Source organism: Rattus norvegicus, chromosome 13 (assembly GCF_036323735.1).
Source record: "Rattus norvegicus strain BN/NHsdMcwi chromosome 13, GRCr8, whole genome shotgun sequence".
NCBI classification, from domain to species: domain Eukaryota; kingdom Metazoa; phylum Chordata; class Mammalia; order Rodentia; family Muridae; genus Rattus; species Rattus norvegicus.
The window spans coordinates 65,270,063-65,283,295 of NC_086031.1; the positions used below are offsets into that span (position 1 = coordinate 65,270,063).

At 42.2% G+C, this 13,233-nt stretch overlaps 1 protein-coding gene across 7 annotated transcripts in view; it reads right to left on the reverse strand.

Annotated features, from left to right (window-relative positions):
• The window catches only part of Hmcn1 (hemicentin 1), a 469,150-nt gene that overhangs the window by 104,531 nt on the left and 351,386 nt on the right, over window positions 1–13,233 (reverse strand). For all 7 annotated transcript variants that reach the window (XM_039090457.2, XM_039090458.2, NM_001271292.1 and 4 more), the window contains 8 exon segments: window positions 11,493–11,680; window positions 9,984–10,080; window positions 3,447–3,608; window positions 2,307–2,420; window positions 1,998–2,200; window positions 1,619–1,700; window positions 1,382–1,513; window positions 724–873 (listed from right to left, as the gene is read on the reverse strand). In XM_039090457.2, the coding sequence (XP_038946385.2) occupies window positions 724–873; window positions 1,382–1,513; window positions 1,619–1,700; window positions 1,998–2,200; window positions 2,307–2,420; window positions 3,447–3,608; window positions 9,984–10,080; window positions 11,493–11,680 (1,128 nt within the window).

Here is a 13,233-nt window from a genome sequence, read left to right on the forward strand (position 1 = left end):
AGGACCCAGCCCACTGTGGGTGGTGCCGTCCCTGGGCTGGTAGGTAGTCTTGGGTTCTATAAGAGAGCAAGCTGAGCAAGCCAGGGGAAGCAAGCCAGTAAGTAACATCCCTCCATGGCCTCTGCATCAGCTCCTGCTTGAGTTCCTATCCTGACTTCCTTTGGTGATGGACAGCAATGTGGAAGTGTAAGCTGAATAAACCCTTTCCTCCCCAACTAGCTTCTTGGTCATGATGTTTGTGCAGGAACAGAAACCCTGACTAAGACACCAGAAATCATTGTAACAAATTAGCAGTTTACTATTTTCAGAAGGGTACCAAAAAGTTTGCCTCTAGATATACTATTGAGACTTGTCCTATATCTATAAAAATAAGACCCAATTTATAGTCTTAGTATGAAGATAAATTATACCAAATACCACAGAACTGTAATACTTTCATTAAAAAAAGATATCCTAAATTCTATTTTTTTTTTCGGAGCTGGGGACCGAACCCAGGGCTTTGCGCTTGCTAGGCAACTAAATTCTATTTTTTTACTACCTAATTTTATGTGCTTTTCCATGAAAATAGAACGCACTGGTAAATGCATGACAAAATTGTCACTATTTTCAGTGACCTCTAGATATCCGAGTGTCTGATCAATGATGTCTTTTAATACAGGTCATTCTGCACTCTGATGGTATATGAGGAAGGAAAGAGGGCAGATTACAGTATAGTTAACATACCCTGAATGGAAAGGATATAATTTTTCTGAGCCTTTCCCTCCATATTGGATGCAACACACGTGTAGTTTCCACGGTTTGAACGCTGAAGTCGGGCAATTTGCAGTTTGCTTCCTCCAGACAAAATGTGAGCCTCAAGGGGGTCAGAGTTTTCTACAAGAAGGACATAAAGAGGTAAAAAAGGTGAGGAAATAACATTTAAAGCTACCCTGTTCATGTAACAAATATACGTTTCTTAAAAGTTTTTGCTTTGTATTTTTGAGAAAAAATTTTTGAAACATGAAAAAAAAATTTAAATCCCTTTAATGGTGCATTCATGTCTATACCCCCAGCTAGTTGAGAGGCATAGTCAAGTGTGTTGAGAGTTCAATACCACCCTGGGTTCCTTAGCCAGATCGTGCCTCAAGACAAGAAAAAATTGTTAGAAATGCTGGGGTAAATTGCAGTGGTAGAGCCCTTGACTTGAATGCATGAGGCCCTTGCTTTAATGTGCAGTACCTTAACAAAGCAAATGTTTACCAGAAGTCTACTTGATAAATTTATTCTTCAGGGCATTAGGCTTTCTTGAACTAACCACAGCTATGAATGCAAGACTGAGAACTTGCTAATTTATCAATGTAGGGCCAAGCAAGGCAACCACAAAAATGTCCAAGTGTGTTACCTATGGGCTTGTGGTTCTTTAACCATGTTATGGTGGGAGGAGGGATCCCAGTGGCATCGCAAGTCAATGTCACCGGATTGCTCATTGTCTCCACAATGACTTCTGTTTCAGGCCCTTCAATGGTGGGGGGCACTGTAAAAAGACAGAAGAAGACCGCACACCATCATTAGGTTGGCTCAAGAAGTGATCTTTCATGTGCATATCCAGAGAAGAGTCGTATTGGAGGCAGATACTCACCATATACATTGAGGTGGAAATTTTTATCATCTCGTCCTGCTACATTTATAGCTCTACATACATACTGGCCTGTGTCAGCCACCTAAAAGAAAAAGATACTATTGTATGTACTCCATTAAGTGATGGATGACCAGTCACAAGGTTCAGGAGTGGATTAAACCATCAGTCATCTTTATGCTCAGCTTGCCCCACTGCTAGGCGCCTTCAGAAACCCTGCTTCTTTCTTTCTTTTCAGTGACAATAAGTTCAATGGCATCGAGCATGCACTTTTCCATGGACAGCACTGTTTACTGTGGTAAGGGGAGGAGGGCTCTTCCAGTTATCTCTTCCACAACCCCGCCATGGAGGCGCCACACTCAAACAAGGACCAAAGATGCACCTCGGCTCGCCTGATGTGTAGCATTTGTCCACCAGTTAAAATCGCCACGTTGCTAGAATCCGGTATCATCCGCCCATTCTTAGACCAGGTGATGACTGGCGGGGGCACAGCATTTGACTCGCATTCCAATGACACCGAGGTCCCCTCTCTTACATTAACTATAGACAGAGACTCGCTGCCGTGATCCTTAATGCTTGGGGGTACTGTGGCGGGAAACAAGAGAAGATTCAAATTATTTCGTCATCAAGTTGCTTAGCTGGAAAGTATAAAATGAAACGAAATTACATTATGGAGAGAGTAAAAACGCACCATGAACAGTCAGGGAAACCTTTTTCTTGCTTTCTCCGGCTTGGTTGATAGCGACGCAGGTATATTCACCGCCATCAGATACCTTGGCCCGAATAATCTGTAGAGTTCGACCACCTGGGGAAAATATAATGTAAAGACAGATATAGAGGTTGATCTAAGTTGTGTTGCTATTACGTTGTGTGTGTGTGTGTGTGTGTGTGTTGTGTGCATGCACGTGCTGTACACACATGTACACACGTGCGCGAATGCGCGCGCGCTCACACACACACACGCACAGAGAGCACACAAGTGTGCGTGCATGCGCAAGCCCCTTCACCTGTTACAGTGTAACATGCGGATGTCAGACGACAACTTTCGGGAGTCACTCCTCTCCTTTGGTCATATGGGTCTGGACAATTGATCAACTGCTTTCTGAGTTTCCCCACAGTACAGAGGTGATAGTTTGTCCTTCTGTCATCTGTTTATCTCAGGTGAGTCCAGCTTTTGGCATCACTACATGATGTCACCTGCAAATGTTGGGCTGTACTTATAGCTGTCTTGAGATGCGTGTGAGGCAAAGGCTATACCAGGACATCTGAATTCTGTCTGTTTGTTCAAGGATGCATCGCTCACTGTCTATTCCTTTTTAAATGTTATTTTTTATTGACAAATTCATTTTTGGAGGAGGTATGCTAAAGTAGGCAGAAGTCAACTTGTGGGAATAGTTTCTCTTTTTTTCCCACCACATGGGTCCTGGGAATCAGATTCAGGTAGTCAGCTTTTACAGCAAGTATCTTTAATTTCTGAGGCTTCATGCTGGCCCTCACTCTCTAGCACAACTGCATCACCAACCTTCATGCTTAACTCCCTATCTCTCATTCTCAAGAAGATTCCAGTTCACTGAGAACAACCTGTAAGTTTTCACACTGGCTATTTACCATTTATGCTAAGGAGCCCCCAATTTTTCTGATCCTTAATTTCATAATTTGTTGAAGACTCCATTACTGTACATATCTGCTCTAATGGCTCTGCTTGGCTACTGTGAACAATCAAAGGGAGTGAGACTCGACTTGGAAAGGGACGCAGTTAAAATGACCTTTGTTTTAAAATGGGAGGGGATGCCATTCGTGGCCCACCGTCTGAGAAGAGTAAACTCCTTACCAGGCACAATGAGAACATTAGTGTTTGGCTTGATGGGCTGTTCATTCTTGAGCCAGTTGAGGTCAGGAGGGGGGAACCCAGAAACTTCACAGGTCAAAGAGATGAAATGGTTCACAACCACAGAGAGATGTTCATGGTTAGGACCAATGACACTTGGAGGAACTGTAAAAGTATAGGTATATACATTAAAAGTGAACTTTGACGTATCAGAGACATACATTCTAATTTCCTGTGGTTGATAAAAGATAACAACCAAATGGTTCTGTTAAATGCCCAGTGGTCTTTCTTAGACTCTCTAATGATATCATCAAACCCATGTCCCTCAGATTTTTTTTTTTCTGAAATGAAAGGGTGTGTTATAGTTCTTAAAGTCGAAAAATTTCTGGTCAGTCCAAGCATGTGATTTTTCAAAGTGCAAAGTAAAAGCCTGATGTTTTAAAGTAGTTTGGATATTTTTATATGGTATCTTTATGTTTATTTCTTACTATGGCAAAAATAACTTGAAGGCTTAGCTTTAGGATCTCAGCATAGTGTACAGATTATCGTTACCGTGCAAATCCATGCAGCTTTCAAGAGAAACCGACATGGTAAGAAATAGACAATATGATTCTTTATTGGTCTAACAATGACGAATAGAAAAGCATGAGCAGTGGAGACAAAAAGCAGAATAAGAAATATTGATATAAACGACTCACTGACATTTATGAACATCATAAAACATGCACATGTGAGCCTTGATGATGTTTCTTACTAAAAGCACAAAAGGTGCCAGATGTGGTGGTCAGGGCCTTTAATGTCAGCACTTGGGAGGCAGAATTAAGTGTATCTCTCTGAATCTGCAGCCGGGCTGGTCTACATAGTAAGAGCCTATCTCAAAACTAAACAGACAGCAGCAACAGCGTAAAAACCCCACAGAAGGTGTCAGCCACATTCAAGCGATTTACTATGAAGGGAAAGAGGACACAGAGCAAGGATGCGCATGATACAGCCATAAGTAAAAGTAGAAGTGAGTCTTGGTCAGAGAGAGGAAACAGTGAGCACAAGCAATAAACACTATTGTGTCTGCTATATTATGTTAAAATTGAGGTTTAAAACAATATCTAAAGCAAATGCCGAAAAGGCAAACTCTTTCTTTTAACATGTGGTTTGGATTGCTTCACCCACTGATTAACTCTAGCACTAGTTCATTGGCTAAACATTTTTTGAATCCTTAATGCATCCCAGTCATTGCGTGAGGCCTCACAAGGAGGGAAACACAAGCAACACTGATCCTTGCTGCTACTCCCTGATAAGTGGATATTAGGAAAAACACACGGAATACCCATGATTCAACTCAGACCGTATGAAGCTCAAGAAGAAGGAAAACCAAAGTGTGATGCTTCAGTCCTACTTAGAAGGGGGAACAAAACAATCACAATAGGTAGAGGGATGGAGGAACCTTGGAGGGAGGGAGGAGGATGATGGAAAAAAGGTGCGGAATCAGGTGTGGGAGGAGACTGGGGAGAAGTACAGAGGGTCAGGAAATTGAATGGAGGTGTGTAGCAGTGGGGGATGGGGAACTAGAGGTAGCAAGTCCCAGATGCCAGGGAAGCAAGAGGTTCATTAGCAGAAGTACCCGACAAAGGGGAACTAGAACCCGTAGAGACCATGTTCAGTGGTTAGGAGCAGCCCCCCAGTTGAGGGATGGGGCTACCCACCTGTCTCAAAAATATTAACCCAGAATTGCTCCTGTCTAAAGGAAAGTAAGGGTAAAGAGTGGAGCAGAGATTGAAGGAAAGACCATCAAGAGACTGCTCTACCTGGGGATCCAGCCCATCTGTAGACACCAAACCCAGAAATTATTACTGATGCCAAGAAGCATGTACTGACAGGAGCCTGGTATAGCTGTCCCCTGAGAGTCTCTGCCAGAGCCTGACCAATACAGATGTGGAAGCTCATAGCCAACCATTGGACTGAGGACTGGGACCCCAGTGGAGGAGTTAGGGGAGGACTGAAGGAGCTGAAGGGGTTTGCAACCCCACAGGAAGAACAAGAGTATCAATCAACCAGGGACTAAACCATCAACCAGAGAGTACAGAGGGACCCATGTTTAACAGAGGATGTGACATACGTTACATATGTAACAGAGGATGGCCTTACCTGGCATCAATGGGAGGGGGAGGCCCTTGGTCCTGTGGAGGATCAATGTCCCGACATAGGGGAATGCTAAGGCAGTGAGGCAGGAGTAGAAGAGTGGGTGGGGGTGCATCCTCATAGAATGGTAGGGGGGATGAAATAGAGGGTTTGAGAAGGGGAAATTTGGAAGGGGGATAACATTTAAAATGTAAATAAATAAAATTACCAATATAAAAATAAAGAAAAAGAAGTAGAGCTTCACGTTTCTTTGGTTGACAGATCCATGCCAGGCACTATGTGGAACACTTACTTCCCACTGGATTTTCACATGCCTATAAGCTAGACGAGATTTTTAATATCATAAATGGGCATGCTGAGGCATAAGAAGATTATCATCTTATCTAAAGTCTCAGAGCTTGTTGTTCTTGGAAGACACATGTCTGAAAATGAAGCTGCCAAGCTCTCAGTGTCTTTTGCTTAGCCACTTCCCTATACTGCCTGGGAATCAAAAGGTTCATGAATGTCAGTTGGGAGAAATGGGCAAGAACTGAATGTGTTCTCTAGAATCAGAAGGTCAAGCCCTAATTTCTAGGGCAGTTATGTTTGGAACTGGGCCCTTCAAGGAAGTTATTCATGTCCAATGAGGTCCTGGGGGTGTGGCCCTAATTCTTTAGGATTACTGTCCTTTCCTGAGAGGCTCTGCCAGAGCATGACAAATACAGAGGCAGATGCTCACAGCCACCCATTGAACGGAGGAAGGTGTCCCCATTGGAGGAGTTAGAGAAAGGATTGAAGGAGCTGAAGGGGTTTGCAACCCCATAAGAACAACAATACTAACCAACCAGAGCTCCCAGGGACTAAATCCCCATCCAAAGACTACACATGGACAGACCCATGGCTCCAGCTGTATATGTAGCAGAGGATGGCCTTGTTGGGCATCAATGGGAGGAGAAGCCCTTGGTCCTGCCAAGGCTGGACCCCCCCAGTGTAAGAGAATGTCAGGGCGGGGAGGTGGGAAGGGGTGGGTGGATGGGTGGGGGAACACCCTCATAGAAGAAGGGGGAGGGAGGATGGAATAGGGGGTTTATGGACAGGAAACTGGGAATGGGGATAATATTTGAAGTGTAAGTAAAGAAATATCTAATGAGAAAAAAAAGAAACAAACAACACAAAAAGAGACAGCCCCACATTAACCCTCATCAGGGAAGCTCCTTTTTAAAGAGAATGATTACAGAAAGCCAGAACTACTCAAGTGCAGAGAACAAAGGACTGCAGGATTCCTAGTCCCCACTGATATATCTACAGCACAACTCCTGCACTTAGGGATCCGAGAACATGAAAACAGGGGACGAAAGAGCTCAAGAGCCAGAGGATCCTGACCGCTGTGAGACTCTGCCTTCCAACTAGGACAGGGAAGCTACAGTCATGAAATAGTAACCATACAGCTACCGAAGGGGATGGGAATAATTCTAACAACAGTCGACATGCTGACACACACCAGGGAAACCTCATGGAACCCCATCTTTAGATGAAGATCCGTGAACAACCAGGAACCTGCTGAAGGACAGAGAATTTGTTTTTTCTAGGGATGAACCCCAGATTGGTTATCCACTACCAAAACGGTCAGCCTTAGGAACATACATGTGGACCACATGTGCAGGCAACACCAAACAGACACAAACGGCTGCTTTTGTATATGTATTCATTTGTGTGACGTGGGAATGTAGTAAAGAAGATGTGGGAATGGATTTAGGTGTGTAGGAGGAGGAGGGGAGAATGAGGAGCTATATTTTAATTAAGTAAAATGATAAATAAAATGGAGATACTCCAGAAGGCTTGCAAACAAACTCTCTCTGTAAGCATGCTCAGGGGAAAGACAATGTGAGGGCACTGAGGACAAAGCAGCAATGTGTAAGTTGGGAAACGACCCCATCAGAAAACACACACTTCTAGAACCTTCTTCTTAAACGTCCTACCTCTCAGAACTGCATGAAAATTAATTTCTGTTGTTAAAGCCACACAGAGCACACTAAGACAAGACTCACTTGACATTCAAGGGGACAGTAAAGGTATGAGATAGTGACCATGATGTAATAAGAAGAGGTGGCCTTCACAGTAAAGAAGGCCTGGCTCCTATTAGGAGTATGAATGTATAACTCCATCAATAATCCTGATTCCAAGATTTCCTCCAGCCATGGGTAGTGACCTTGGTGTAGATATAGGGCAGATGTGAAATTCAGCATATATTACACATGAAATAGCATCTTTTGGAGAGAGCAACCAATTAGCCAATGTCTGCCTGTATAGACGAATGCTGGCTGTACATTTGTGAATGGTGTAACTTGGGGCATGTTTCTCAAGTTCAGTGGTCCTTATGTTTTCATCTATGAGGGGGGAATCGAAAACCAGCAAATGACTGGGAATCATTGAGATAATTACTGGAGAGAATGGGCAAAACCCACTTGACTTGGTACCTGGTACCCATTAATCAGTTAGGACGGTGCCACTTACTATATAGAGATTAGAAATTTTACACAGCAAAGTGACGCAGGAACATGGGGCCAAAGGGGAAACTGCATTGCTCTTACCACCTCGTTCTCCTTTTAGTTAGGACCTCTAGATGACCTCTCTGTGACCTGGAACTTAGCAGTTCTGCAAACCCAATAGCCAACTAGCCCCAGGCAGACTCCTGTTGCCACCTCTCCTGTGCTCGGACTACAGGTGTGTGTTGCTACAAGTAGAATTTGATGTGGGTGTCAGAGACTGAACTCACGTGGAGCAAAGGTTTCACTGACTGAGCCATCTCCCTGGCTCTTCAACATGTTTATTTTTTTAATATATGTTGTGCTAGATAGATAAAACATGAACTTTTACAGTAATCATTTTGTTTAACTCATTCTTCTGGTTAATTCATGCTTGTTTAGGTCAGACATAGACAGGGGATCTAGCTCAGAGCTAGAACATGCTCAGGTTTTGTCCCTCGCACTGCAAAAAATTAGAAATGATGAAGAACTTGCCCAGTTGAGAGTTTCTCACTAAAACACCTAAAAAGTCTTCATTGAGCACCTATTGTGTGCATTATAAATTGTGTGAGGAACATGAAGATAGGAAGTATGTAAAGGAGATTTATTATAGAAATGGCAAATATCAGAATGTTTAACATGCTCATCCGGCACACCAAAAAGAACACGTTATCATGCCAAATGAAAAATTTTGAAAACATTTTACTTTAAAAAATTAATTAATGTGTATTTGTGTGTGGAGAGGTATGGACACGTGAGTGTAGGTGTTCACGGAGGTCGGAGGTATCAGATTCAGCTGGGGTTGGGATTACAGGAAGTTGGGGGCCACCCATTGTAGGTTCTGAGAGCTGAGTTCATGTCCTCTACAAAGGGGTCCATGCTCTTTACCACCAAGCCATCCTTCTGTCCCCAAATGGAAGCTTTTTGAGATGATAAAAAAATTATCCTTTTTAGATATTCCAGGAACGAACTAGAATTTTATACAAAATAGATCTTATGATAAGTCTCATTGTTCTAATTCACACTTTTTAAGCGGCTGTGTTGCCTTTTTATGATAGACATTCAGTTCCTCTTCCCTCCCTTTTTTAGTAAAACAATAATCATGAAGTGTCTGTTATGTGTGAAAACGTTAAGTTTAACACAATTTAAGTAGGCGTGATTTTCGAAGGGAATTATTTAACTCTCCATGGTCTTTTTTTCATGCAGAGAGCAGACTGCACTCCTGAAGGATGTAGTCAGTTAACTCTGCACTTGAAGACAGGGGCAGAAGACACTTCTATGAGCAGATGATACATAATCACCTTTACCTTCATGTGTGCATGTAGCCTTTTATACATACTGAGGTAAGCATGATTTCTCCTGAGGCAGTGGCTCTCAACCTTCCTAATGCTGCTGCCCTTTAATTCAGCTCCTCATGCTGCGGTGAACCCGTCATAAAATTATTTCATTACTACTCTGTAACAGTAATTTTGCTACTGTTATGAATTGTAATTTAAATATCTCACATGCAGGATATCTGATATGCAATGCCAAAGGAGTCACGATCCATAACATGAGACCCGCTGTCCTGCGGGATGAAATAACTATAGAAATGGCCTGTCTAGAAGATTTATATTCTGGAATTGCTGCTGGCCTTTGCAGGAGGGGAGAGAAAGAGAGAGAGAGAGAGAGAGAGAGAGAGAGAGAGAGAGAGAGAGAGAGAGAGAAGAGGAGAGGAGAGGAGAGGAGAGGAGAGGAGAGGAGAGGAGAGGAGAGGAGAGGAGAGGAGAGGAGAAGAGAAGGGAAGAGAAGAGAGTGACTGATCAAGTTAGAAACAGAACACAGGCTGTATACTCTGAAACCTGGTTTCCTTGCTTTTACAAGCAGAGCCTAAAAGATGTCCAGGGCCCTGAGCTCTTACCATGAACGTTGAGGTTAAAGTATTTCTTGGCACTCCCAGCTGTGTTCTCAGCAACACACACATACCTCCCGGTATCTGTTATTTGAGCATTTAGAATCTAAAGGAAAATGGAGAGATAGCAACCGAAATTGTTAATAAAGGAACTTGTAATGGTTTGCCTTTTAGAGCAAATGAGGTTCATTGTTTCTACTAAGCCCCAAGGGAGCATAAAGGCACGAGGCTGCCGTACATGCCAGCAACGGTGCTGCTTTCCACTAGTTAGGTCAAGCACGTACATATTTATTTATAAAACGTGCAATCAGAAAAGGTAATTTTTTTAAACACACACCTGTTGTATTTTGACTACAAATTATTCCAAATTACTTTCCCACTTCTCTGTCTGAGTCTGCAAAGTGGTTTGGAATTTCCTCCTGAGAGGTGGCTTTGTGAATGGCGCTTGCCAGAAGAATGTGCCTGGCTTGGTGCGGTATCACCTGAGTTCATCGCAAGTGTCTGCACTCTGTTGTTCACTTTATTTGAAATTCTGCCACTACCATGTGGGGAAGCGGGACTTGCCTGCTGCAGGGTGAGGGACAAAACTGACTTCCGTTACATTTTAAGACTCCAGATAGATAATCCCGCAGGCCTTCAGTCCACAGCTCTGAGGACACCTGAGTAACCCCAGCTGAGATCTGAAATACCATCTATAGAAACAGTGGGCTTGTAAGCTAAATAAATTCTTACTGTACTAAGTTATTAGGTTTTGAAGGGGTTTGTTTTATGTAGCAGTACTTAGCTATTCTAGAACAGAATGTTTATTTCAAAGATCCATCTATGCATCTTATGTGTATAGCTCTGCTCATAAAAACATTTAGGCATTTCGGTCCAGGCTGTGTGGCCATCAAGTTGATATATTCGGATGTGGATAATTCTTTTTTAAAAATTCAAGTGATCTTGACTTTTTTAAAAAAGAACTCTGTGACAAATGTCCTGTGACAGACCCATATTATTCTTGGATTTATGAGCCAAGGGGATATTTTTATTAGTTGCTAGTAATTTAATTATACTCTATCCTAACATAAGAACTGATATATGTCTACACATTACACATCCCAACTTTCTTTTAGGACATTTGAATGGAACTAAGTGGACATATCAATTGATAGATAACAGTATATATATATGTCAAATTATGACTTCTATGCCAACACAGAATGGATTTAATCTGTAGGAAGCCTTTACCACCTAGAATGTTATCATCACATACATGCAGTAAAATAATTGTAACAGTAGTTTGTTTTAAATCAAAGATTATGTGTTAAACTTAGCTGTGTGTATGTATAGATATTCTGGAAGTGTTTACACAAAAAGTCACTGTGGTCATTTCTAATTGTGGGAACACAGTAGAGAATAATATTGTATGGTTGATGGTTAGTGATCTAAATAATTATGTTCATGAACTAATACTGTTATCAATCTGGAAGACAATGTTGAAAACACTGGTTTAAAATTAGATTTCCCCCCCTTTACCTGAAGAACCCTGCCATCAGATAGGAACTTGTGATGTTCATCTTCTAGCAAGGGCTGTCCATCTTTTTGCCAGAAATTCCTTGGTGCTGGGCTACCGCTGGATGAACATTCCATCTGTGCACTCTTGTTCACCAGCACGGTGACCTCTTCCGGAAGATCACTGTTTGCTCCCTTGATAACTGGTGGCACTAAGGAATGGTTGTGACAGAGAGATTCTGATGGGTAATTATGGCTTTAGTAAGGCATGCTACACCACTTTGTCATGAGGGCAAGACAAATGAACCACAGCTCTTAGAGTGTATCTGTGATGTTAAGAGTTAGCCTTTGTAAGGGAATGGTCTGGACTATTTCAAGCTCCCAGCTTCAGTATCTGTGGAACAGGCACGGTATCACTGGAAGCTTGGTTAGACATCATATTCATGAACCTCACACACACCCACTCCATACCCATCTGTGAGAAGGGCCAAGGAATGGATGGTGGAAAAAGCACCCCAGACTTGTTCAGACAGTTCTTTGCATAGAAAACTCTAGACCTTCCACCTTTCTATTTACAATCAAACCATTAGCTTCTCTTCAGGTTACTTTCTTTATGCCTAGCTCACACATCACAGTGTCATTTAAGGGATGCATCATTATAGTGTTAGTGCTTGGAGCTCTGTGGCTCCCAGCACCCACAGTGTATACCTATAACATCTGCTTCAACTTCCAGACAAGACACACTGTTCTTTTTTTTTTTTTTTCGAACACCCATGTCTCTTGGGTTCTGATGGTGATGACAGAAAGCAATGATGGAGTCAAATGGTTCCTACTATAACCATCATATCTCCACAGCAGCCACTGCTGACTTCTGTTTGCCACAGGCTTGCATTCCATGTCATCCCCTGTTTATTTTATGCTCCTACTAAAAAGGATTGCTAAATGTATTTGATGTACATTTCATTATGTCACCCTTCTTTCTACTCCAAGAGCTCTCCTTCTCCCCCAAAGGATTAGTAGTCTCTTAGTTCCTTGCTCCATTTGATATATAGCCTTGGCCCTTACACTATCAATTCCTCCACCCCTGCCTTTCACACATGCTCTTGACACTTTAATGGATCTTTTTGTATCTAGTTAGTCTGTCAGAAAGTTCAAATCTCCTATATTTGTTCTTGCCAGCCAGCTCCATTCTACCTCTTGTCTCTATTTTATTTCATTGCATCTAAGTAAATGCTCAAAAATTATCCTTGCTCTGCGGCTTTGAAGTGACTCGCACAACCTATATTGTTCTGTTGACTTTCACCAACAGACTTGAGGTCTCAAAGTCAAAGGTTTATTTTCTGAAATTCATTTTACTTTTCAGCACTGAAAACCCACTGGTTGGCAACTTTTTTAACAACTGGAATCCAGGAATAATAGTTTACTGGATTCCCTCATTCCTTGATTGTCTCTTTTTATTCTGTTTTCCTTCTTTTATCTACCAATGGTTCCATATAGTTTCCTTTGGAAATCTTGTCTTTAAATATCACTTGTCTGGGGGCAGCTCTTGGATGTACAGTCTTGGCACATTTAATTCTTTGTCCTTTGTGATGGTTCCTTAATTCTAAGTGCCCGCTCAGCATTTTACATGAGCATTCTGGAATCATGTTTGATTCATCACACCCATCCTTGCTTTTAATCCTGCCTGTTTCCCCAGGAACTCTACTGTTATTGACCTTGCTATTATTGTCTTAATTACCTGCCACCAAAGTCCCACTTACACTCT